At 39.4% G+C, this 25,103-nt stretch overlaps 5 protein-coding genes across 17 annotated transcripts; 2 read left to right on the top strand and 3 right to left on the bottom strand.

Annotated features, from left to right (window-relative positions):
• Positions 1-31: 31 nt before the first annotated feature.
• On the bottom strand, positions 32-9,143 carry LOC118451428 (uncharacterized). 6 transcript variants are annotated; one of them, XM_035887953.2, is made up of 12 exons: positions 9,003-9,143; positions 6,858-6,963; positions 5,067-5,158; positions 3,372-3,481; positions 3,149-3,271; positions 2,714-2,866; positions 2,465-2,643; positions 2,008-2,304; positions 1,688-1,878; positions 1,382-1,582; positions 638-694; positions 32-401 (listed from the first exon to the last, which is right to left on the bottom strand). In XM_035887953.2, exons 1-12 carry the CDS (start codon positions 9,018-9,020, stop codon positions 168-170), a joined length of 1,761 nt encoding a protein of 586 aa, XP_035743846.1. In that variant the 5' UTR covers positions 9,021-9,143; the 3' UTR covers positions 32-167. The 6 variants fall into 6 exon arrangements, with proteins under 6 accessions (XP_035743846.1, XP_035743847.1, XP_035743849.1 ...); XM_035887954.2 differs by having other exon boundaries at positions 1,394-1,582; XM_035887956.2 differs by lacking the exon at positions 9,003-9,143 and adding an exon at positions 7,679-7,697.
• Positions 9,055-22,230, top strand: Npl4 (nuclear protein localization 4). Of its 4 annotated transcripts, none has more exons than XM_035887946.2 (14): positions 9,055-9,191; positions 9,350-9,449; positions 9,904-9,984; positions 10,080-10,284; positions 10,353-10,506; positions 10,619-10,756; positions 10,824-11,127; positions 11,235-11,372; positions 11,509-11,656; positions 11,777-11,937; positions 20,854-21,005; positions 21,072-21,210; positions 21,288-21,664; positions 22,088-22,227. In XM_035887946.2, exons 2-14 carry the CDS (start codon positions 9,429-9,431, stop codon positions 22,110-22,112), a joined length of 2,043 nt encoding a protein of 680 aa, XP_035743839.1. In that variant the 5' UTR covers positions 9,055-9,191; positions 9,350-9,428; the 3' UTR covers positions 22,113-22,227. The 4 variants fall into 4 exon arrangements, 3 of the variants coding, with proteins under 3 accessions (XP_035743839.1, XP_035743840.1, XP_035743838.1); XM_035887947.2 differs by having other exon boundaries at positions 9,064-9,191; positions 9,378-9,449; XM_035887945.2 differs by having other exon boundaries at positions 9,162-9,302; positions 9,378-9,449.
• On the bottom strand, positions 12,940-20,540 carry LOC118451427 (uncharacterized). 5 transcript variants are annotated; one of them, XM_085655000.1, is made up of 4 exons: positions 19,717-20,540; positions 17,312-17,629; positions 16,670-16,819; positions 12,940-16,510 (listed from the first exon to the last, which is right to left on the bottom strand). In XM_085655000.1, the coding sequence occupies exons 2-4, from the start codon at positions 17,627-17,629 to the stop codon at positions 15,149-15,151; spliced, it is 1,830 nt and encodes a 609-aa protein (XP_085511126.1). In that variant the 5' UTR covers positions 19,717-20,540; the 3' UTR covers positions 12,940-15,148. The 5 variants fall into 5 exon arrangements, with proteins under 5 accessions (XP_085511126.1, XP_085511127.1, XP_085511128.1 ...); XM_085655001.1 differs by having other exon boundaries at positions 19,746-20,540; XM_085655002.1 differs by lacking the exon at positions 19,717-20,540 and adding an exon at positions 19,405-19,634.
• A 254-nt stretch (positions 22,231-22,484) lies between the features above and the next one.
• On the bottom strand, positions 22,485-23,839 carry LOC118451439 (EKC/KEOPS complex subunit TPRKB). Its single transcript, XM_035887986.2, has 2 exons — positions 23,630-23,839; positions 22,485-23,292 (listed from the first exon to the last, which is right to left on the bottom strand). The coding sequence occupies exon 2, from the start codon at positions 23,079-23,081 to the stop codon at positions 22,533-22,535; it is 549 nt and encodes a 182-aa protein (XP_035743879.1). The 5' UTR covers positions 23,082-23,292; positions 23,630-23,839; the 3' UTR covers positions 22,485-22,532.
• LOC118451438 (uncharacterized) lies at positions 23,272-25,076 on the top strand. Its single transcript, XM_035887985.2, has 4 exons — positions 23,272-23,735; positions 23,804-24,258; positions 24,372-24,785; positions 24,954-25,076. Exons 1-3 carry the CDS (start codon positions 23,684-23,686, stop codon positions 24,555-24,557), a joined length of 693 nt encoding a protein of 230 aa, XP_035743878.2. The 5' UTR covers positions 23,272-23,683; the 3' UTR covers positions 24,558-24,785; positions 24,954-25,076.
• The last annotated feature ends 27 nt before the right edge of the window (positions 25,077-25,103 follow it).

Genomic DNA, 25,103 nt, shown 5'->3' with positions numbered 1-25,103 from the left:
TAATAATAACAACAATAGATAATTATTACAAAAGCACATAGATGCTTGAAATAAAATCTCTATGTAAAAATTCCTCCTATTATTTAGCTGTCAGTCAACAACACTCGTATGCTCCATCCTATTTGGAATATAAAGATTTAGACCCCGAACAAAACGAAATTTATACCTCAACGTAACTTCTTATTGACTTGATCGATCAGTTTGTCGATTCTCTCGGAAGTTCCACGAAATTTATTTGGCTCTGGTCCGATCATCTGTATCAGCTGCGGTACATCCTGTCCGCTGATTTGCGTGAAACGCGCCAGTGACTTCATGCACGCGTAAAGTTGTTCCTCAGCTGGACTCCCATTGAAATATTGTAGCAAAGCCATCGTCAGTTCAACGGCGACGTCGTCGAATACCTACGATCGTTACGCCGTAAAATGATCGTTATGTCGTTAATAGGGACGATTATATGGTATATGAACGTTTCGAATATCATCGTGCAAACTTTCGGATACCTTGTCATTTCTTTTTTCTTTTCTTTTATTTATTTATTTATTTTCTTTTCTTTTTTTTTCGATCATAAACGATTCACTGCAGTGAACTCGAGTTGAACTCAAGTTACATATTTTACGTACATATTTTATATAGGTACCTTAGAAATGCTGCCTTTTGGTAAAAGTCTCCGTAGATTTTTGCTTTTGTTCATTTTCTGAAAAAATAGTAGCCGATCTCTGGGAAGGTATCCATCAACTGAACTGTTTTGCAGCAACAGAGCTAGATATTACGAACGAGCTAGTCCCGAAGTGTTATACCGTATTACGAAGCACAATATGCGGCGTGTACAATGTTTATACAATATGCGGATTTGTTAGATATATTTCGATGTATTTGACCTAACGAAAAGGAACCTCGTACAGATATACACACACACATATATATATATATATATATATAGACATATATATATACACATATATATAGGCAGGTATGTAGGTGCAAGCCATTAAACGGAGGCGGCACTTTCTTCGATTCGATAGCGCAAACGTTTTATTTTGCTTTTTTTTTCCTTTCTCGATACACGAAGAAGCGTTTATTTAGCGATTAGCATTAAATCACCGAAAGAAGCACGGCGAGACGTAGCTTTGGCGCCTGTTCGTCTACCGATTGTCATTTATTAGTAACTGGTATATTTAGCTGTGTTCTTTCGATAAAGAATCGATCGTTAATCATCCTTAATCCAACGATTAAATATTGAATGATCGAACGATAAAAATTATGTTGGTTAAATCGATGATGTATACCTAGGTAACTTCTTTCAAAGAAATCGGGAAAAATTTCACGAGCATAAAGCATCGTCTTTTTGGACGATGGTTAATCGAACAGGAAAGATACAGACCACAGTTTTTACCTCCTTGCAGGCTAAGTTATGGATGATGGCCGCACCACGGGTTTGCAACTCGAACGAATTGGATAGCAAGGAGTGGACTGCCACCTTCGTCGTCACCCTTATGTTGCTGATATTCTGGTTCTGATGTTGCCATTCGGATATGTAAAGTAACCACTCGGAACTGCTCAAATTCTCGAACATGTTCGCCAACTAGGACGTACAAATTCGTTTCAAATTATTATCATTATCAACTTTTTTTCAAGTAAAAAGTATTGAGAACAATACGAGAACGATACGACGACTCTACGCGCTTACAAATTCGGCGAGCGGTAATTGCTCTTCTGGAGGATGACGATCTATATCGAAGGCATAATTCATGAGAATGTGTTCCCTTCTATCCTGATGCAGGAGAAGTATCACGTCGTCCTTCAAAGCGGCAACGGAAAGTACACCAAGGAGCTTCACCCTTGCCTCGGTTACTAACGACTTGTCGTAAAGTATGCGTCCTGGACGTTTAATAGACGACGAAATGGATTTATTATTAATCGTCCATATTTTATCAATTTATTCCGATTGATTTTATTCTATCGTTTTTATCGATCTAAGAAATCGAAAACCGTTCGAAAGGAGCTTACCCACAAAATTTAAAAAATAATCTCCCAAAGCCCAAGAGCCCTCGTTCTCTAGAACATACTGTCGAAGTTCTTTCAAGCACGTTCTCTCATCGTCGTTCAATTTCCCTTCTAGACAGTTGACCAACCCCTCATATTCCGCCTTCACGTCGACGGTGTCTTTAAATACTATAGGAGGATCGCGTTGCCGTTTCTTCTCTTCCTCTTCCCGTTTCTCTTCCTCCTCCATTTGCAAGACCCTATCGGACGGCAACATCTCCATCGTGGCACCATTCGCGGCTTGCATCTCGCTCACTGCACCTACGATTATTCTTATCGATCATCTCTCGACCCTACACTCGACCGTCCTATGTAAAGGAAACTTTATAGGATTGCAAAAAAAAAAGGAGAAAAAAAAAGGAGAAAAAAAAGGAAAAGAAAAAAAGAAAAAGAAAGAAAAAGAAGAGATAGAAAGGCTCACCCTCGCTTTCTGCCATGTCCGTGTAATAGCTTGTCCCTGTACTATTACTATCGCTTCCTGTACCGTCTTTGCTTCCCTTTTCCTTCTTCTCCTTCTTTTTCTTTTTCTTCTTTCTATCCTTCTTAGCGAGCTTTTCGTTTATCACGTTTCTCCTTTCCTCTAACGCGATCGAATTCAATCTAGCATTTAATAATTATTAAAGTTTAATTCGATTCGATTACGATCGAAGGACAGATAAAGCGTGCGTACCTTGCCTCCTCGATTGCCGTGTTCAAAAGTTGATATTCCGGCGAAGCCTCTCTTTCGATTCTCGCTTCTACGAATCTTTGCCCTACCGTGAAACCCGCGTTTGCGTTGCTACTTAAGCTTTCTATCAAAGGTCCTAGCGCTTGTCCGACTGGCCTAAGTGTGATCGAATCGATCGATTTATTTATTTTCAAACTCGAGAGAGAGAGAGAGAGAGAGAGAGAGAGACAATCACTTTAGAAATATAAAAGAAATTTCTCTCTTTCTCTCTCTCTCTCTCTCTCTCTCTCTCTCTCTCTCTATATATATATATATATATATATATATATATAAAAATATTCTATTTTTTGGTGTATGACCACATCGCGTTTATTGTAATTATTAATATATAAAACCGATCCAGCTGTATCGTTTAAAAATCTTTCCTATCTGACTCACGTTTGTAATATCTCTTCTGGAAGATCGAGTATATATTTGGGAATACCGTTTCCCGCCAGAAAATTGCTCACTTCTTCCGTGAAAGTGTTGCAGTTGTGCCTAAAGAGATTGTACGTGCCCGGCCTGAAAAGATTCGTGTCTTTCTTTTTCATTGAAATCTCTTACACCGACACCATTCTATCACGAATATCATCAAGCAACAAGATATAATCCAAACACTCACGCGAACGTGGATGTTCCCAGGCCGTTTATGTACTCAAGGAAGACCGAATAAGGTAGATAGGTTTCACCGATCTTTTCGACTTTTTGCGGATCGCGCAAGTACGTACCACCCTGCAATTATCCGAAAATGTTTTTTTTTAATATACAAGATAAAAGAAAGACGACTCGTTCCAAGTTCCGTCAATGTCAATTTCTCAAACTGGCTTCTCGTCTCTCGATCCATCCGCCACGAATTTCTTGCAACCCTCCTACTCTCTCTCTCTCTCCCCCTCGCGCGCGCGCGCGCGCGCTCTCAGATACGCCAGAGAGTGCAAACGTAATTTTAGAACGACGACAAATCCACGCTTCCCTACGTGAAACGCTCAAAATAACTATTTGCTAACGCGCGCGTTAGATTCGTGAGCATTTGTGGCATGAAAAGCAAAGGATAGAAAAAGGCGGAAGAAAGCGACGAAAAATGTAAGATAAATTATAACACGTGATAATACTTTGTATCGTTCTTTTTTCACGTAAATAAAAATCTCTTTGGTACGTAGAAAAGATATGATAATTTCTTAGAAATCTATCACGAACGCACAAAGAACTTTTATGAAATGTACATCCCTTGCCGAAGATTCGAAGCACTATAGATAAAAATTGTACACCTTGGAAAAATCGCGCCAAAATCTTTGGACAATTGATTGAACGAATTTCAAGAAAGAAAGAGAAATCTTATCGATGTCTTAATACGTACAAAGGCACGAAATTTGATCTGTTTCGTTAGCGTTCTTTCTTGATATCCTTCATTTTTCTTTTTCAAAATGGGTATATTTACGTATGTTTGCACTCGCAGTTCATACACGACTTGAGGAACTCGGTAAACGCGATACTAATGAAATTTTACACAACGTGGGAACGAGTTTGTACGGACGTAGATGAACGAACTTGGCGATGCTTTCGCCTCTGTTGAGTCAGAACGGTAAAACATAGAACGGGAAAGAGCTATGAGAGTGAGAGTGAAAGTTACGCGAGCGCGCGCGCGCGCGCACACGTATATGTGCTTGCGTGAAAAAGAGAGAGAGAGAGAGAGAGAGAGAGAGAGAGAGAGAGAGAGCGTGTGTATGTATATGTGTGTGAAGCAAAGTGAAAATTATTTTTAGATTAGACCAGACCAAATTTAGTACCTGCTCGTCTCTAGCGTATCATATGGCCAGAGTGACGAGTTACTACGATCGGGCCCTACGATGATAGTCACATTACGTGCCAACGACGAGCCATTCCGTCTCGTTCTTAGGAAAAGCCACGAACGTGAAAGACGAAGAAACCAATTTCAATGAGAGAAAAGAATCTTCAAATAAAAATTAAAAACGAATATATATTGTAATAAATAAATTAAAATTTCGAATAAAACTGTACCCGATCTTAAAAGGAAAAAAAAAAAAAGAAAAAAAAAAGAAAAAAGAAGAAAGAAAAGAAGAAGCGTGCAAAAAGTGCTTTCGAAAAAATTGTGCGTAATAAATAAAAAATAAATATCGTCCATAAAGATGCACAAAGGATAAAAAAACGTTTCTCCATATAACAAAAGTTATTTATAGTTGAGTTATTTATTAAGGGCATCTCGCCAATTATTTACCACGCGAAATATTGTAAGGGTAGAAGGGGAGTAATCTTAATAAAGGTCGCCTTTAGCTCCTTTGCACTTTGCTCGTACACTTACCGGCCTGACACTTTGTATACCAGCGGGACCAAAGAAGTATTCTCTGCCATAGGCAACGATCCCCGTATGCCATATTCCCTCCAAATGTCTGCCTGCGAATACATTAAGGATTAAATCAAAACTTATCAACTTTGATACTTGTTTTACAAAGACAATGAATTTGATTGGTATCTTTCGAAAGAAAATAAGAGAAGCAACAAAGTTGGCTGCTCGTAGTGCGAGCGCTAACGCAACTTAAAGTTGGAAGACATGATCTACGAGACGTTGGCTTTAGCTCTCGTCTCGAAAATAAAGTACACTGGGGTGTTCGCTCGTAAAGCGAAATATGCATCAGAATCTCCACGTGCACGAAGCTCCACGAAGAAGCCTCGAGACGAAGCTTCATAGTCGTTCCTTCGACCTACTTTCTTAACGCGGAAATAGCTATTAGCGTTCACGATATTCTTATTACAGTACGTCTTCGTTGGATTTGGAAATTGAAATTCGTCAGGTGTAATATTCGTTTTTCTTAGACGTCGACCTTTTTGCCACGATTGTGACGATTTTTTTTTTTCTTTCTTTCTTTTTTCCTTCTTCTTTTTAACGAACGCCTTGACTCCCACGCGGAACCATAAATCATCGGCAATTCGTTTTGTACAAACATTAAGTTCAAAAAATTTATCAAAAGAACGCACGAGTTTACTACACTCGTGCGTATGTTTATGCAAAATACGAGAGAGGTAGGTGAATTTAACGATACCGATGTGAAATTGGCTAAATCGACGGCAAAAGACGAAATAGCATTTAAGCGAGAAAGATCCTTTGGTAAGATCAATGAGTTTCTTATCATCGGTTATCAACCTTGTAGATTCCGTTATGTCGGTATATCGTTAAGATACGCACGTGCGCGTATAAATAACGTACGTGTACGGGAATCTATGCCAATTCCGATTATCCTAAAGAATCTTCCCGGATAATTACGGCGAATGCGATCGAAAATAGATCAGCGAGATCTTCGAGTAAGTAGTATGGCGAACGAATTTCGGACACGTGACGCCTGAATTTCTCGTGGAGAAGATAGGACTGCATGCCGCTTTTGTAAAGATTCGCCGCTCTATTCCGATCGCACAGACGTATATACTTTGGCGATGAATTATACAAACGAACTTTCTGAATTATTCGCTATTATATGTGAATTTCTACGCAGTAACCTCTACGCGATGGTTCCCCAAGTCTAATATCTAATATCTAATGAGAAGATTTCTTTCCAAAACTTATATTACTTTTTGTTCGAACTTTTTTTTATTTATTTACAAAAAGAAAAAAGAAAGTCTTTTCGCCTCCAATTAAAATTGACAATAGGATTCAATCGGAATAATCGTCTATATTATGAAAATCATCGTTTGGCATATTATTAGATCGTTATCGGGAGGAAAAGTTAACGAACGAAAGTGATTAAAGAAAATGATAATCGAGTCGAGATCATCTGACTCTGCAGCGATATGAATTCTCAAAATAAGATAGGATTTAGTCGTTTCCAATTCGATACATCGCATTGGATTCAACTAAATTTGGATTCCACGCGTTCCCTGACGTCACAAAGAGAATATTTGTTAACATCGTATTTACATCGCCTCTTTTTCGTATCCAACTTGACACAACACCTACGCAAGAAGCGATCGTCATTGGATCGAAAGAAAGATGCCATCGTATGATTCACGAACCGCGGCTAACATCAACCGTACAGCGAGTACAAAAATACATCGAAGAAAAAAATGTTGCCGATCGTGTTCCTTCATCGATTACGCTTACCTATCAACATGCGAGACATCATAGCTGCCATGCCTTTCGTCAGATCGTAAATATACAATTCTACCGTTGTCCTCACATCCTCTGTGTTATCCATTTCGCCGGTGACCTGTGTTAAACAATCCAAATTCGCTATTAACTATTTCTCATTGATCATTGGCAAAGATAATGAATAGCTTTTTGTCAACGGAATTCTTCGAGATCTATAAAAAGATGAATCAGTGCCGATCGGCCGATATTCGGAGCTAGCTTCCGTGTTACCCTTCGGATATCTGACTTTCGATTAATTCAAAATGTCTGCGAGATTCGCGCGGTGATTTGACAATTTGAACGTTCGTCTCTCTCTCTCTCTCTCTCGAGGAACTTTCGATACCGATCAACGAGAGTTTCGGGAAAAAGGATGAAAGTCGAGTAAAAAAGAATGTCACGCACATAGAGACGAATGATTATTTTTTCAGAGAATTTGATAGAGAACAGGGCGTTCTGTGATGATGCGTTCCTATCGCGAAGGTGAAACCGAGAAACGCATTTAACGCACGTCGTCTTCTTCTTACCTTTCCGTTTTCGAATCGATCGGTGATCCGTTAACAGGTGGATTCTATCGATCCCTCGAAGCCACCTCGAGGGTAGATATATAATTATCGAACGAACGATTTTTCCTTATACAGAATCTTACGCGTATAGATACAAAACGATAAAATGGCAAAAGGAAGGTCAACAAAAGTGTAGGAAAATATAAACGATAATGAGAGTTGAACGAGTTGGGGCCTACGATTTCCGGCTCTCGCTAGATGGCTACTGATGTGCTAGCAAATGCAACTGACCTCGCAACTGAAATCTCTTCGCACGGCCGTACGAGTACGGCGTTACGGCGCGATAGTCGTTCTTGCCAGGAAGAAACGGTAAAGAGGTAAGAGGGTCATCGCGCGAAGGCAGCGCCTGTCTATTACCTACCTACCTACCTACCTACCTACCTACCTACCTACCTACCCACCTACTCACCTACCTATAACGATGTGGCCCCACTTTAAAAACTGTCAATGTCACGGTGACCAAACGCGATCGTTGGTCGATCGATCGATCGATCGATCCATCTTCGGTTAAAACGATTGACGTCAGATTTCGTTGATTATAATGTATAATAGAAAATAGTCTATTTTCATCGTATCTTTTGGAGCTTTCATCGTGTCGTTGGGAAGCGATTGCTATATATATATATATATATATATACACACATGTATTGGATTCAAGGATATAACGTGTCAATGTCCGCTTTATTTACGATCAAAGGTCGTACGATCACCTGGTGATTGGCAAGCGACGTTACCGCGGCCTTGACCAGCTGCGAAACAGACGAGCATTGCCGCTTAATCCGAGTTAAAGGAGAACACGTTGCATCATCCTTCTTAGCTTTCTTTTCTCTCGAATGAGAAGAGTGATCGACGTTAGGTCAATGCATCGTTTCACTCGCGTGATCCATTGACCGAGTCGTGCGATTTGATAAATGACGAAGAAAAATATGTAACCTCGCCGTCATATTCATTACGAATGAACGACGCTTAAAATTCAAATGTTCGTAATTAAAATACACGCAACTATTAAGCAGTAAGTAATAAGATTCAACGTTGCAAGATTGAATTTCGATCGATCGATCGAACGAATAAGAAGAAAGAATGTCGCGCAATTGAAAGATTAATCTCGCATCGATGTTATTACGAGTAGTTTTACTTACGTAGTAGCACTTCTATGTGAAAGAAGTGTAACTACTACCCGTGTAATGAAATGGGAGAAGAAAGGCGATAAAGAAGGCGTCGTTGCTTTAAATTTCTCCTTCCTAAGTCGAAGGGAAGGAGCGACAAGTAGCGATAAAAAGATAAACGTTTCGAAGAGCACCTTCCGTCTGAAAGCCTATCTACCGATCGGTAACGAGGGTTGCATACTATCGCGCGGAGCTACGAATTGGTCTGGCAAAGAAAAGTAAGATATGTAAATCGAAGTAGCGCCCTGAGAATACGGATAAAGAATAGAAAAATCTCGAAAGCTTTTCTATCGAGTAAAAGTGTATGGAGGAAGAAAAGATAAAGGAATAAAGAAGAGGGGAAAAAAGAAAAAAAGAAAAATAAAAGAATCGCGAAGCATAGGACTTACCTCTTTTCTATCCGTCATCGTGATGGCTGCTGCGTACGATTAGCGCTGACAGTGGCAGGACGGTAACCGTTTGGTGACGACCGTTGTGCTCCTTTGGTTTCTTTGGACGGGGACGTGCGTCGAAACGCGGGCTTTTGTTGCTAGACGCGGTGCGCTTCACGGGACTATTCTTTTCTTCTTTAAACGAAGGTGAATTTATTTGGGAAGGACCGATCGAGAGTAACGTTCTTTCGAAAGATAAAACGTTTCGAATCTCGACCGAAATACGACTAATACCGTTAAACAAGCGAGCGCCAAGAGGTTAGGGTATCGAACGTTGACTCGACAATTTTTTCGCGTCTTCTTAGGGAATTTTCTGACTTTGCGTTTGCCCAGGCAAGAGGAACAACGGATTGAACAGCTGATGTTTCACTCAACACCGGCGAAATGTCAAAATCAAGACAAATCGTAAGTTGATCCTTAAGAAAATGGTTAAGATTTCAAAAAAGTGCATGTCACTCGTTAATTGCTTTTTCGCATCTCCAATTTTTCTGACTAAATGATAATTTATTTTTTCCTATACGTGGTAATTAAAAGAGGACCGTTCCACGCGGTTATTATTGTTACAGTACCGTATAAGAAATTCCAAAACCTTGTGTCATCTCGCGCGATCCGAAATTTTCTTTTCAAAGTTTATTTTATCTTATTAAATATACGTACGCGTATAACTTAACAACAATGAAATATTTTTATTTCCAAATATTCTATTCCGTTTGTTATATCTTGTTAAAAAAAAAATTTTACATAGAAGAAATTCGTCCATGCTGTCATTTTTCTTCAAAGAATTTTAAATTATCTAACAAAATAGTAATAAGTGTATTAAATGATTGTTTATATGTGTGCGTTTCATTATCATTTTTAGACGTTACGAGTGCAGTCGTCTGAAGGGACAAAGCGCGTGGATGTCTATTTATCGGATATCGTCTTTACGCTCTTTGAAAAAGTTTGTATTACTTATCTAACAGGACTTTTAATCTTTCATTATTCTTCTCGTATATATCGGAGTAACGAATCCTTTGTTTGGTCATATTCTTTCAGGTGTTTAACGCTTTCAACTTGAATAGTTTCACATTTGGGCTCTACAAGCAACGAAATCATCAAGATGAAATCATAAGTACTCGCAGCAAAACACTGTCCGAGATAGGTCTTTCGCACGGCGATATGCTCTACCTTGTACCATTTAACGGTGCACAGCTTTGGAATACTCCATCTGCCAGTAATAATTCACACAATTCTTTTGGAGGTTTGTAATATATATCTTATAACTTTAACTTTATGGAAATCTATATTAACGCTTGAAACATGAAATAGGACAGACCGATGCAGGAAACAATACAAATCGTGTTGTGCAAAGTTCAAATGTGATCGGTTCGCTTCGTAGCCTGCCAAATGTGCCGGAAGACGACATAGATGAACAATTGTGGAAGCTCGACGGAAAGATACAGAGAAAACGCGACGAAAAACTGTAAGTAAATGGAGATGATATATCTGTTGTAGGGAGAAAGAAGAAATGTGTGTGTATGTATATATATATATGTTTTTGTGTACGTATATGCATTAATATATTTCTTGTAAAGTTGTCGTCATGGTGTAAATGGATGTTGCGTGCACTGCTCTCCTTTGGAACCGTTCGATGAACTCTATATGAAGGAACAAAATATCAAACATTTATCCTTTCATTCGTATCTCAGGAAACTCACTGCCGGGGTCGATAGGTAAAAAACTCTGTATTATAAAAGATAACATTATATTGAATTCAATTTTTTCCAATTATTTTTCTAGGGGCAAATTTATACAATTAGACGACATATGCTGCCGAGTAAAGACTGGTTGCAAAGATCATCCTCCATGGCCTAGGGGTATTTGTAGCAAGTGTCAACCTAGTTCTATTACTTTGAATCGTCAAACTTACCGTCACATAGACAATGTCATGTTTGAGAATGCTAGTTTAGTCGAACGTTTTTTGAATTACTGGAGAAGTACTGGTCACCAACGTATTGGATATTTATATGGACGGTATGAGATACACACGGATGTACCATTAGGGATTAGAGCAGTTGTCGCAGCTATATATGAACCTCCGCAGGTGAGTATGATAATATTATGAAATAAAATGAAATATCAACTAAATCGTCTATTAATAATATTAATCCACTTGAAGATGTAATCGTATAAACTTTTGGCATATTTTAGGAAAGTACAAAGGATTCTATAAAACTTTTGCCAGACGAGAAAGAAACATTGGTCGATGAATTAGCTCGATCTCTCAATTTGAAGAGAATAGGATGGATATTCACGGATCTCATAGCCGATGATGTGAAGAAAGGAACGGTATAACATTATACGTAGCCGTAACACCTATCATAGCGATTCATAACTATCGTCGGTCATAATGAAACTTTATAATATATATATATATATATATATATATATATATATATATATATATAATACGTTATGTGTTTAGGTGAAACATGTCCGAAATATAGAGAGCCATTTCTTATCGGCGCAAGAGTGTATTATGGCAGGGTACTTCCAAAATCAATTTCTTAATCCTTGTCGTTTTTCACCCAGTGGTTATTTTGGTTCTAAGTTCGTAACTGTTTGCGTTACAGGTAAATTCAGAAAATATCATATTGTATCATTGTCGTATTGCGCTTACAATAAGAAAAGAAAAAAATTACTATTTCATTGTGTACGGATCAATAATAAATAATACATCTTACTATTTGCAGGCGATGATAAAAATCAGGTTCACATGGAAGGTTATCAAGTATCAAATCAATGTTCTGCACTGGTACGCGATGCATGTTTGGTTCCTACGAAAGATGCACCGGAACTGGGTTATGTAATCGAATCGACCGATAAGCAATATGTTCCAGATGTTTTCTACAAGGTGAGTCTGTAACTTTATATTATTTAACTTTATAACAATTAATTATACTCTTAAAGGCTTGTTTCGCTCGCACAATCGTATCTTTGTATACGTATTTTCGTGGAGGTAGGTAAAGGATAATGTATTTAAAATTACTCACAAACTTTGAAAGGGAGAAACAGTTTATAACTCAAAATTTATCGATTAAAAGTACATTTAAGTTGGGTAACGAACGTTCATCTCGTACGCATGTATAATGAAATAATAAAATTGTTTAAGCGAGAGCCCTACGGATATACGCTTACCGTAGACTATAAACAAAATATTTCGATTTTTTTTATAATGCTCATTACGCCTTAACATAATAGGTGGAAGGGAAGAGAGGGGGGAATGGAGCGGTAGGGATAGGGAAGAGAAGAGATATATATATAGATAGATAGATAGATAGATAGATAGATAGATAGATAGATAGATAGATAGATAGATAGAAGACAGACAGACTAACAGATAAGGAACAAAAAGAAAGTCGTTGTAAAGAAAGATAGATAGAGGACACGAGATACAGAGGTAGGAAAAAGGAATTTGAAGATTCGCAAGGAAAAACTTAATAAGAGTTATAGCCGCTCAATCGTTTTTAATTCGAACGCGAGGGGCGAGGGTAAACCAATGTCGGTCATTTAAGATCGATATTACAAGCTATGCGTTGTTACCTCATCACGTTCATAAAAATATATGTAGTATATATACGCGCGCGTGTGGGATATTTTTTTCACTTTGTGTATATAGAGGTGGGCCTTGTAGCATTCGCTCGTTTCGGTGATATATACGAACTTTGTTTACGTATGTTTTTTCTCAGCTGGAGAAAAAAATTACTCTATACTATTATTCGGCTTTCGCTTTGTCTCTTTGCACCGAAACGAGAAAAATTTACTCGAGAGCACGAGCACCCTCCTTATCGTCGTACGTATTTCTTGTATGTGTGTGTGTGTGTGTGTGTGTGCCTGCGTGCGTGCTTGCTGTTTGTTTGTTTTTTTTTGTATGCGTGTAACTTCTTTTCTTATTTTTTTTTCTTTCTTCTTTCATGTAATTATTCTAACGGCAATTCTCTCTTACATTCGTTCGTCGCCGCGATAATGCGTTCCTATCGCACGCGACGCATTATTCAGCTAATCAACAAGTGTTAAAACTTTCAAGTTCAACATCGAATGAGGCTCTCTTCAAAAAAGGCAACCGCGACGACGAGGGCGTGCATATATGTACCTACATACGTGTGAGAGTAATGTGCTTTGCCATTTTAATGCACATTTCGTTCTTACACGTTCTTTTTTTTTCTTTTTCTTTTTTTCTTTTTCTTTTCTTTTTTTTTCTTTTTTTTTTTTAGAAACGCGTCACTCGCACGCGTTGTACACGAGATAGTACGATATATAACGATGGGATTTTACGTGGATTTAGACGAATACTATAACGCATTACATTATCGTAATACTTCGATATACAGCATCGAGGAATGATTTCGTTTAATATGTATACGTGTGTATGACCTTATATATGCGTGTACGTATATATCTACGTACTTGTGTCTGTCTGCTGTGTGTGTGTGTGTGTGTTTTTGTACGTATGTATCCATTAATTCCACTCGTTTTGTCTTCTGGATCAGACGATGAGGCTTACGGTCTACATAGTAGTAGTTAGGCCTTGTATACATTTGCATGTTGAGATCTAACCTTAAATACAGTTAATTTACGACGACTTTACTAGTCGACAGAAAGAGCAAAAAGGGAATAATCTCTTGGAGCCTCTCTCGGTGGGACCCAAAACATTTCTTTATCATTCCTTCTATGCTATTCGGTACACGTCTAATCCCCAAATAATTCTTTTCTTTTTTCCCTTTTGGCTCCTTTCTCTTCCTCCCGGAATGGAACGATACGCGATCGTTTATAAGACGACGAAACGGAATTGTCTTCTTAACTTGCCTACGTATCGTTCGATAGTTTTTGTTAAACTTCTAAAACGATCCTGCGTACGGAATCACAGTTACCGGATAATTCGAAGTCAAGCGCGTCTTTCGACCCTTATTTTAATCCCCGACCTTTATGTGCTTTCTTTTGATTTACGTGTTTACGTGCGTACGCAAAAGATACACACGTAAGCACGTTTGTCTTAAGAAAACAAACAAAACGAAAAAAAAAAAAAAAAAAAAAAGAAAAAAAAAAGAAAAAAAAAGATTTCTTAGTTATTTCCCGTTTACACGATTTATACTATCTACGACCTAAGACATTAGAAGCGCACACCGAAGTTTTGCTGTCACCTTTCTCTTTCTTCCTGACATAATACGTGACTTTTAACTTCGCAGCGCGCGATACGCTCTATAAACTATACGTAGCAATACGCCGATAGCCAAAAATAAACGTCGAACCTCTTCTAAAACAAATACCGTACAGCTAGAAGTCGTATCGATATCACGATCGATCTGAGGTACGTATGTGTCGATCATCGTCGTTATTGTAGACATAGAATCTTCGTGATTCCCGATCAATAGCAAAATATGGGTATTTATTTCTTTTTTTCTTCTCTCTTTCATCTTTATCATCATCGTCATAATTGTCGTCGTCGTCGTCGTCATCGTCATCGTCATCATCTTCGCCATCTTCGTCGTCGTCGTCGTCGTCGTCGTCGTCGTCGTCGTCGTCGTCGTCGTCGTCGTCGTCGTCGTCCCCGTCGTTGTCGTCATCATCACCATTATTATTAGTAATAGTAGTAGTAGTAGCAGCATCATTTTCTCTAACGCGTCCACGTTTAAAAATAGATTCAACATCTTTAGATTCTATTGTAAATAGTTAATTAAGTTGTGTGATTTCATACGGAGCATCGCGATTTATTTGGAACTGTATGTCGCGACGGTGTCTTCCAATGAGAATTTACATATGGAGATTTAATAATATCTTTTCGTTAGACATTACGCGCATAATTCTCCATACATATTATCGTCCATAAGACTTCCCTATATCGCACCTAGGGGGGAAAAAAGGTGAGAAAAAAAAAAGGAATATGCATAAGAAGCCCGTTTCTTTTTTTTTTTCTTTTTTTTTTTCTTTTTTTTTTTTTTTTTTTTTTTGATTTTCTCTCGGTGACACCGTCGCGACACTTCCTTTAGTTTACCTAGAACGGGAAAAAACGTAAGGTATGATTAGGTATTCGTTACCATTCGGTACCAAACGTAATGGAGAAGCCGTTACAATTTACCACAGTTCGTAATTAGAATATTCTTAGTAGGCTTGCCAGTCTGATCACCAAACGTTGATATCTTTTCAACTAGATCGAGCCCTTCCACGACGTGGCCAAAAATTCCCGTGAATCCTCGCATTTCTTGTAGGATGATACGAAACTGAGAGCCAACCATGCCGAGATTATCATGACGTTTCTGCGTTCTTCTCATTCCCACGGTTCCTCTGACCGCTGGAAACTTTGTGTCGTCTGGCATAAAGTACCCATCTTCGAATATGCTCCTGCCTCCTCGACCATTGTTAAGTTCAAAGTCTCCCGTTATCACCGACTCCCCTTCCCAGCATTGAAATATCGTACATCCCTTGTAACCGACTCCAACCTCACCGGTTGCTAATACGCTAAAATTCTTCGCCATCTTTGGCGCGACGTCAGGTCTCACCTCGATAACGATACGGCCGTGAGGAGATCCATTGACTTCTATGTTGAAGTAATAAAGCGGATAGGGATTGGATGGGCCACGAAGAGACGCCGCCATCCCTGTGGACGGTGGTTGTTGAGGGGACGAGTGGACGGCTACCAAACTTGCCCCGCTAGCGCCTACTGCTTCTGGCATAAACGTCGACTGTTGTTGCGGATGCAACATGGCGTTAGGTGGTGCAGGTGGAACGGGCTTTACGGACGGCGAACCGGGTGGGATAAGAAGTTGCTGTTGCGATTGCGACTGCTGCTGTTGCTGAGGATTGTTTTGAGACGCCTGTGGTGGACCTTGATGAACGTGAACAGGTGGAGCTTGTTGCGGGCCCATCATACCCGAATGATATTCGATCGAGCCATTTTGCATGTGTTGCTTGCTAACGAGATGTCTCGAGTATAACTGCGACATACAATAATTCGCGAGGAACAGTATAGGATTTTGCGAAGCCGTTAGATGATTGGCCAATCTACCGCCATTGCCCGACGTTTGAGATACGATCGATTCTCCCGTATGTATACCCGCCAACGCTTGTTTCAAAAGAGCAAAGTCGAAAACGACTCCGGAATTTCCTATCAGATCGTCCAATTGACATTGCAACATCATCTCTTGGTACTTGGATTGCAACCTTTGCTTCTCGACGATCAATTGTGAGTGCAAGCTATAAACGTCGCTAGGGCTATCGGTCATCGACAAACTGGCCTTTGCTTTTCCTAAAGTTTCACGAGCATCCGTAATTTCTGGAAAATGACTCCAGCCATTTTGTAGATCCGTTTCCACGTGTGTCTTCAGCGTCACGCATGCCTCTAATACTTTTATTAAGAATTCTCGTTGCTGCATTGCCAGTCTTTGTATCTCGTTCGACAGCTTCCCCATGGCGACTAGTTCCAATTGGACCTATCGACAACAAGTTGTCGTTGTTGAAAGACCTTTTGCCAAGTCTCTGTTATTCGAAATTAAGGTGCACAATGCACGATGATACCACCTTACGTACATCATTATTTTCTACCAGAGAGGGAGGGAAGAAAGAGGTTGGTGGGAGAGGCTACTACTTACATCGGATATAAGTTGTTCTTTGGCATCGGTTTGCGACTTAATCTGATGTCCCGGATGTTCTTGAGGCGTTGCACACGCTCTGCAAAGTGCCGTACAGCATGTTGCGCACCAAAGAGCCAAAGGCATTCCATGAGTGTGACAATTTTCACTCTGCAAAGAAATTAATCTTATAAGTACATTTGCTTCTTTGACGATCGAATAAAGTTTTAGTAAAAGAAGGCTGTGGAGAAAAAAAGAAAGAAAAAAAAAAAACAAAAACAAAAAAAGAGAAAGAAATGGGAGAAAAAGGTCAATAGTCGAAAAATGAAAAACAGCGTGAAAACGTAGCAAAGGGACAAAGTGCGGCGCCACCACGCAAAGGAAAAAGTAACGTCGTATAATGTGATCCTATTACCACGAGAATCTTTTTCTCGATATGGCTTCGTGTAACTTGCGCGTTACTCTTCCCTCCCTTTCCCTCTTTCTCTCTCTTTATAATGCACATATGTGCCCAAGAATTTTGTTTTTAAGCATCTAAGAATAATGTTAATGAAGGCAAGCGGGCCCATAATCTAAAACCAAATACAGCGATAGATTTCTAAATCTAAAGAGGACTCTTTTCGATAGACGCAATATATCTTTGCTTTACGCGCTTTATTGTACCTTTCTCTCTTTGTCGACACATTTATTGGACGTGTTGTTCGACGTGATCTTTAAATGTGACAAGTTGTTGGCTAGGGCAAGGAGCGGAGAATGAGTCGGCAAAGCATCAGGTCCTTGATCACCGAGATCGGTCCTCTTCCAACAGTGCGCACAGAATAGATCGCGCCCCTTTAACAAATTGTTTTCTATGCAACGCAAACAGAAATAGTGTTTGCAGCTAAGGTATTTTGGACATTGCTCGGCATCATTGTACTTCTGCTTGCAATAATTGCAAAGCGTCAGCTCCTCCAAATCAGTCAATACGCTTGGATCCAACATCTGAAAGTACAACGACATTCCATTATTTTAATGCAATCATATAGAAGGAAACGACAAGGGGCTGTTTAGAGAAATTTTTCTTATCGAAAGGAAAAAATGTCGACTATTGGTCGATGAAAATGAAGATATATATATATATACATATATCAAACAAACTTATTTGCTTTCTTTTCTTTTAGTTGGATCAATCAGATTTTGTATCGCAAAGCAAAGGTATGACATTTTTCCTTTCGATGGAGTCCAAAGTGACTTGAAATAATTTCAGTGCATAGAAAATGTCTATTAACAAAAATGAAAAGTCTTGTCACAGGTTTCATTCTTTAGATAGAGAGATGTAGTATAAACAACATCACAGAAAGGACAGCGATGGTTATTCAACGATAAAATCTCTCTCTCTCTCTCTCTCTTTATATAAAATGTAGTGTGTTTATCTGCAATTTTTTAAAAATTACTAACTCTATTATGTACACGTTATATTTATACGATCGATATCTGCTCCAAAGATGATCATTCTTATTTCTTTCTTCTTTTAATTAGTTTAATGTGAAATAAGAAACTTAATAGACTTAGAGTACCAAGAAAAAAAAAAATGGCTCTTTTTGATGAAATACTTTTTATGCAGTGTTACAGTATATTTCACTTTATTCTTATATGTACTATTTTGCACGAAAATAAATCACCGAGTTTCACTTTTATTTTTTTTTTTTTCTTTTTTTTTTTTTTTTTTTTTTTTTTTGTACGAGTAAGAAAAAAGTAGCGCATCACCATTCTTTGTTCGTTCAAACTTGGCATCCAAAGAGCGTTTCGAATCGTTTTATATGTGTCCCTTCCGGCGAGGACGATCATATTCTTTAGAACGTCTCGGAACAGTTTTACGCGAACACTTTTATTATTTTATTATAATTAATTTAAGACTATTCCGATTTATATATTTTCTCAAACGAACGATAGAAGAGAACGACGGCGTGCGACCACGTGCATCGCTCTCGTAAACACATGTCGGCGGCCGCGGCAAAACGAAGAACTGCTCTCTTTCTGCGAAGATCTATATCGAGAAAGGAAAACGTATAAAGAATTTTTTCGAATTATCATCGACGAATCCCAGTTTCACGTTCGACGTACAAACTAAATTATATATCTTGTTCGAAGGTTCGAAGAAGAACTCATCGTCTATCACGGAACAGTCTATTCGTCGACGAAGTCATTCGTTACGAAAGCAAATCGGCACAAACGATCGAAAAATGACATTTTTTACACGCGTGGAAAGCGCGTGCGCGTGAAATCGCGCCAAAAGCTACACAGTGCTATCCCAGAAGAGAGTATCAGCGAGCGAGCGAGCGAGCGAGCGAGCGAGCGAGAGAGAGAGTAGTGTTGGCGCGCGCGCGCACTTATGTGTGTAGAGTAACATGAAAGAGAGAAAGGAATAGGATTTGGAGGGGGAAAAACAAGTAGGATTCGAATCGCCCAAGTCACTTGGTACTCGCCATTCGTTTAACGCGACGATGCCTAACGCGAGAAGAAGGGGCGAAGAGGAGAGATCCGATAAGGGAAGAACGTATCGAGTACCGCACTTTTTTTCTGCTACTCTAATACCTCGTCGTATACGTAGGCAGGCAGGCAGGCAGGCATATCGCATGAGTAGAAATGAAATCAGAGAGAGAGTGAGAGAGACAAGCCGATAGACGATCGCGAATCGGACGATGGGCGAATTCCCGCAACTTATCGGTCGGCACGTTCTGTCTCTTAAACGACAAAGAAATTCACAAAGTAGTTACTACGTGTCAGCGCAGCGAGGGAATCCGCGGGAACGCGCCTCCTCTTCTCTCCTCCGTCGTGTCGCTTACGCGCGCTTCGTCTCGCCTCTCCCTCCTCTCTTCCCCCTCCCGTCGCTATTTTACGCGCGCCCGCGCGCCATATTGCCTTCCCGCTTACGTAGAGACGTATATGTTCATACATGCTCGCTCTTCCCGTCTCTCTTCGCCTCTCTTATTCTCATTATACGCAATATGCATAGAAAAAGAAAGAGGAGATAGACTCTTTCTCTTATAAGAGCGTCTTCTATTCAGAATCATCTAAATGCTTCGTACCGTGTATACGCTCGTGATCGTCTCCTTACCGCGCGATGGAGGCTGATCGTTGACACTCGTCACTTCCAAGATATATATCGTTGTAAGGGTGGTTATATCTTCTTTGCGTAATTCTCTCACTCCGACACATACGATACAACTTTAATTTACATCGGGACTGACATAGTGCGGAATCCCACTTGCGAAGATAGAAGCACGAATGAGTCGTCGTCGTCGCTGCCACTGTTGTCGTCGCGGTTGTCTTCGTCGTCGTCGTCGTCGTCGTCGTCGTCGTCGTCGTCGTCGTCGTCGTCGTCGTCGTCGTCGTCGTCGTCGTCGCCGTCGTCGTCGTCGTTATACCGGTGACCGTACGTTGTTTTCCTTGTCGTCGTCTTTATCCTTGTCGTCGTCGTCGTCGTCGTCGTCGTCCTCGTCGTCGTCGTCGTCGTCGTCGTCGCCGTCGCCGTCGTCGTCGTCGCCGTGGTCGTCGTCGTCTTCCTTGCCGTGGAACTCTAGTCGCAGGGATTTTTTTTTGTTTGCTTGTGTTTGTTTGTTTGTACTTTTCGCGTTTAACAATGTTTACGCTTTTTATCGAACCTCGTGAGTTATTGTGGATAACATAACGACGGCGCGCCGGTTAACGCGGCGTTGCTCCAGCTTTTAGCTCGTGAGAACGTTTTGCCACATCATGATGTTTGGTTCACTAAACTAACCACTAGCATAGCGGCGACGACCGACCGACCGACCGACACACGCACCACAGCCGCGCACTCCTCCGCTTACGCTGTTGCTCTTTCTCTCTCTCCTTTTCTCACCCTCGTTCTCTCTGTCTCGATCCTTCCATCTTCCTTTCTCTTTCTCCTTTCTCTTGCTATTAACCAATCGGACAGTGATATTTCGCGTACGTCACTTGGACGATTCCTCGCATTGGGGCGACACCATCGGCCCTTCTTCGAATCTTTTTCTCATTTTCCTTTCTCGATCCTTCTTTCTCATGTTCGTCTATTCAACGTCGTTGAATTCGTCTTAAAATTCGATTCGATTACAACTTTTTCCCGCCTGACCGCACGGTCCTCACCCCCGCCCTCCTTTCACTTTCGTTTTATAAAATCCTTCATCTCTTCTGATATTCATTTTACCTTCTGATTTTCTTTTTAGGAGAAAGACAGCTATGGTAACGAAGTACCGAGGCTAGCGAGACCTCTTCCCGTGGAATATTTATTAGTGGACGTACCCGCATCCACGCCTCTCACTCCTCAATTTACTTTTTATGCGAACGATGACATTACTCCTTTCCTTATCGAAAACAGGTAATTTCCGATAATATCTCACTTGAGAAAAAATATAATAACGTATGTATGAACATTGGATTACAGATTAATCGATGGACAAGTTCAAGAATTTCGTTCGTTGTGCGCCTATATGCAACAATTTAACTCGGACCAATTTTTGGAAGCAATATCAGATTTTCATTTGCTATTGTTTATCACCACTATGGATATGTTACCCATGAAGGTACACGTTATTTCTTGAACATTAATCTCTAGGACGATCTGTGTCAAATGTAGAAATGAATTTTGGTCAAATTTAAGGATCACATGGTACCATTGCTCGAAGCCGTACGCAATAAAGATAAACAAATGGCAATGGAATGGGCACGTTCGGAACATTGGGCCACGGTGGAACAATTGATATCGGCGACCGCAGCATCTACGTCGCAAGTTACTCAATTACCATTTAATAGCGGCATGATCAGCAGACCATCATCATCTTCTTCCTTGCCAGCAACACCAGCAGCAGTAGCAGCAACAGCAGGAGGAACAGCAACAGCAGCTAGCACTAGCGTAGCGGTTGGCACAGAAGCTGCTGCTGCAAATTCGTCCGCTGATCAAGAATTGTGGACTTGCCCTCATTGCACTTTTATCAACAGCGCAGAATTTTCAATATGCGAAATGTGCAGTCTACCAAGGTATTCCTAACAAAGTTTCCGTATTTTACAAACATTGCGTGCTCTTTAAGTGTCCTCTCTTTAAATCCATTATTTAATTCCGCAGGATTTGACTCATCCTGTATCCTTGCGGATATTATGATTGTTTTCTACGCATCTTTGGCCTTATTTATGAGTGAATAAAAAAAAATATAATAATAATAATAATAATAATAATAATAATAATAATAATAATAATAAAAATAAAAAAACAAAAGATATTTCCGACTAACAAACATGCGCTATCCTCTACTTTCCTCGTCTAATAATAATGATCGTTCATTCGCAGCCATCGTACATAAAATCAATGAAAGTACCATGTATATTGCTTTTTTTCTTGTCCATTTCACAAAGACATGTTTTAAGGAAAATATAAAAATTTATTGAACCTTTATATTCTTACAGAGATGACGAAGATGTTCTCTCGTAGAGCTGGATTCTAGATTCTGAAATGAAGAATCTCTACGAGACATCGGCGATACGATACAACTTGGATTTTGATTGTTTTATGCTATATCGTATTTCATATCTTCGTCGCAAAAGTTTCACTTTCAAGAGCACGATATAGAAAACGAAATATTTGCTTGAAAATTGCTCGATTAAAAGGTATAAACTGCGATTCAAGTTTGGTGATATATTAGTTTTATTGTCTGTTCTTCTTATATTAGTTAGCTTCCTTAATTGGAACGAATAAAATAAAATATTCATTCGGTTTGGTAAGCATAGAATATTTTGGATTCTGCGTTTTATTTTTTTGACATTTCGTAAATCTCTATGACGCGCATTCTCGATGACATTTAATACTTCTTCTTCGATCCAACGATTTTTTTCTCTCGTTCTCACTTATTTTTTATTTCGACGAAAAGTCTTTGCAAGCTATCCTAGATATTATCGAATCTATACAGCTCGATACATTTAGTTCCTCTTTATCAATTTTATAATATCTCTTTGCAACTTCCAAATCTGTCAATTCTTTTAGCTCCATCAACGACAATCTTTCCCCTTTTACATTATCGACGATCATTTTTGAGAGAGAATTTTCTTTCTCTCCTTCGTGAATCGTTACAACCAACATGTTCTTGTCGTTGTCGCTTGCTCCAAAGTCTCTTAACGATTTTGATATATTTTTGCTCATTGAAAGATAAAATAGAATCTCCGTATATTTGTTTTTTGTAATTAACCGATTACAACTTTCATTAATAGCCGCTTTATTGGCAGCTATTACAATCTGAAATGGATCTATTATGTATGTAGGTTTTAAGATGCAACATGCAACATCACCAGACATAACTTTTCTTCTTATTTCACCAGTATTTTCTACATTTTTGAACAAATGCAACGTACAATGCATTTTTGTTTCCGGATCTAGCTGTATACTGTAATCGTTTTTATCCGTCATATTTTATTATAAACATGTACGGTTTAATTAACCTCAAAATCCACAAAGCTACTAACGCGAGATGAGACAAAGTCATGTAATATATACGTTACGTAGAACGGCCAATTTATCTCTTGGTGTTGCGAGGAAGGAATATGTCTCATTCGTTCTTTGGTTCGCCGCGCTTTACGCGATAGTACGCGTCGATACACGCCAGAGGTTACATGTCTCCCTATATGTATTTCAATTTTATCAATCGACAGGTATTTCTTATTTGTATACTTTTAATGTCAATTTCGTTGACGCCAATATTTCGATATTATCGATTTTTCGACATACGACGTGAGAAAAGTAATCGTGTTCATTACGATATTACTTATTTCATCGATCGATCAGCCTAATTAGTAGAATTTACAAGGAGAGAAAAAAAAAAAAATCTATCCATCTATCTCCGAGTAAATCGAATCGTAATGAGTAATCGATATATCGAGCATCCATCCATTTACATTTTTGGCTGTTGGCATATGGAATGAAATTTTTTGTAGTATTTTAAAAGAATGTGTTATTACCGATTAATATAGAGCAGGTCTCCGACGGGCCACATTGCGTCATGGTCAACGACTATGGATGACAATCCATCGCGATCGAATATCTTGGAACGAATATTTTATACTGGTAAAGAAGAAAATATGTATCGAGCGATATTATATATCGTATCTCAATCGTATATTTGCAATTGTCAGTAAATGGAGGCATTCGATGGAGTACGGAACAAATTAAATCGGCGTGTCCTTGGAGAAGAAAAAAGGGCGAAAGTCAATTAACCATTCCCGAAGGAGAAATCGATATACGAGCCGATACTCGTACTGACGCTCGTATCGACACTCGTGCCGACGCTCGTACCGACGCTCGTGCCGACGCTCGTGCCGACGCTCGTGCCGACGCTCGTGCCGACGCTCGTGCCGACGCTCGTGCCGATGGTCGTACCGACGCTCGTACCGACCCTCGTGCCGACGCTCGTACCGACGCTCGTACCGACCCTCGTATCGACGCTCGTGCCGACGCTCGTGCCGACGCTCGTACCGATATAGCGAGCAGAGAAAAATCTAAAGATTTAGATCGAGAGCTACGGGATTACACAGCACCTAGTGAAATGTGTCCGCCACAAAAGCCATCCTGTTGTTTTATTAAAATGCAGGTTAATGAGCGTTAACGATTAGAAGAAAATTTAAATTCCAGCAAACGTTTACTACTTATTAGACGTTTTAAAAGAAATTTTCTTCTTGAAGAATCAATCTTATCTTACAACAGGATCCTTGTGCTCCTTGCTGTTGCGAAACAAAGCCCGCTCCTTGTCCACCTTACCACGAAGAGCCTCGAGAACCCACCTGTGGCTGTGATCTATGTAAAAAGGGTTATCCCAATGATAAGTGCTGCGATCACAGAGAAGAATTTCGTAGGGCAACTTTTTCACCGAGACATTTCGAAAAGGCTTGAAAATAGGAACACTTTGAATTTCCTAATCATACGTCTATAGATCTTCCTAATCGTTATTACATTATTACCGCAACAACGAGATAATTTATTTTAGCAATAATCATTTTTTACAAGTAAAATTTGACTGATTTGTACTCGTTCGGTCTCTACTCTTTTCACTAGGAATCAGAAGGTATAGGAGAGGGGAAAACGTAAACGATATATCGTTCACACTTATCTATTTCACAGGTAATGTAGCTTATCATTCGTTAAAAATAATATTAACCTTTCAGTGATTACCGAACGATCAAGGATAATTAACGCGATGAAATAATAACTCATTTTGATCGTCTCTACGAGTTTATACGAGTCGAAAGTCCGATCGTAAGTAACATTGTTTTTTTTCTTTAACTCCAGTTACTCTTACCCCAGTTAATTTCTATATCCATCGCAATGCCGAAGAAGAAAGCATTATATAGGTTTGTACGATAAGAGGGACTAACTCAGGGATAAATATTATTCATCGTCGGACAATCTCATCATTGGACTAAATTTAGGTACTTATTT

Source organism: Vespa mandarinia, chromosome 2 (genome assembly GCF_050613455.1).
Source record: "Vespa mandarinia isolate Hongniang chromosome 2, ASM5061345v1, whole genome shotgun sequence".
Taxonomy (NCBI): domain Eukaryota; kingdom Metazoa; phylum Arthropoda; class Insecta; order Hymenoptera; family Vespidae; genus Vespa; species Vespa mandarinia.
Note: the sequence above shows the minus strand (reverse complement) of the source record. Positions and strands in the feature narration are given on the sequence as shown.

What these genes read in the sequence shown, in the direction of transcription:
- LOC118451428 (XM_035887953.2), bottom strand. An exon ending in ACGGCAATCGAGGAGGCAAG is followed by an intron (nt 2,644 to 2,713) that starts GTACGCACGCTT and finishes ATTAAATGCTAG; the next exon opens with ATTGAATTCGATCGCGTTAG. An exon ending in GCAAGGAGGTAAAAACTGTG is followed by an intron (nt 695 to 1,381) that starts GTCTGTATCTTT and finishes CTATTTTTTCAG; the next exon opens with AAAATGAACAAAAGCAAAAA.
- Npl4 (XM_035887946.2), top strand. Translation starts at nt 9,429, where the DNA reads ATGTCAAAATCAAGACAAATC. An exon ending in TTCACACAATTCTTTTGGAG is followed by an intron (nt 10,285 to 10,352) that starts GTTTGTAATATA and finishes AACATGAAATAG; the next exon opens with GACAGACCGATGCAGGAAAC. An exon ending in ATGATGTGAAGAAAGGAACG is followed by an intron (nt 11,373 to 11,508) that starts GTATAACATTAT and finishes TTATGTGTTTAG; the next exon opens with GTGAAACATGTCCGAAATAT.
- LOC118451427 (XM_035887951.2), bottom strand. Translation starts at nt 18,475, where the DNA reads ATGATCGTCCTCGCCGGAAGGGACACATATAAAACGATTCGAAACGCT. An exon ending in GTTTGAACGAACAAAGAATG is followed by an intron (nt 17,630 to 18,394) that starts GTGATGCGCTAC and finishes TTGTACTTTCAG; the next exon opens with ATGTTGGATCCAAGCGTATT. An exon ending in GTGTCGACAAAGAGAGAAAG is followed by an intron (nt 16,820 to 17,311) that starts GTACAATAAAGC and finishes ATTTCTTTGCAG; the next exon opens with AGTGAAAATTGTCACACTCA.
- LOC118451439 (XM_035887986.2), bottom strand. Translation starts at nt 23,081, where the DNA reads ATGACGGATAAAAACGATTACAGTATACAGCTAGATCCGGAAACAAAA.
- LOC118451438 (XM_035887985.2), top strand. Translation starts at nt 23,684, where the DNA reads ATGGATGACAATCCATCGCGATCGAATATCTTGGAACGAATATTTTAT. An exon ending in GGAACGAATATTTTATACTG is followed by an intron (nt 23,736 to 23,803) that starts GTAAAGAAGAAA and finishes TGCAATTGTCAG; the next exon opens with TAAATGGAGGCATTCGATGG. An exon ending in GTTGTTTTATTAAAATGCAG is followed by an intron (nt 24,259 to 24,371) that starts GTTAATGAGCGT and finishes ATCTTACAACAG; the next exon opens with GATCCTTGTGCTCCTTGCTG.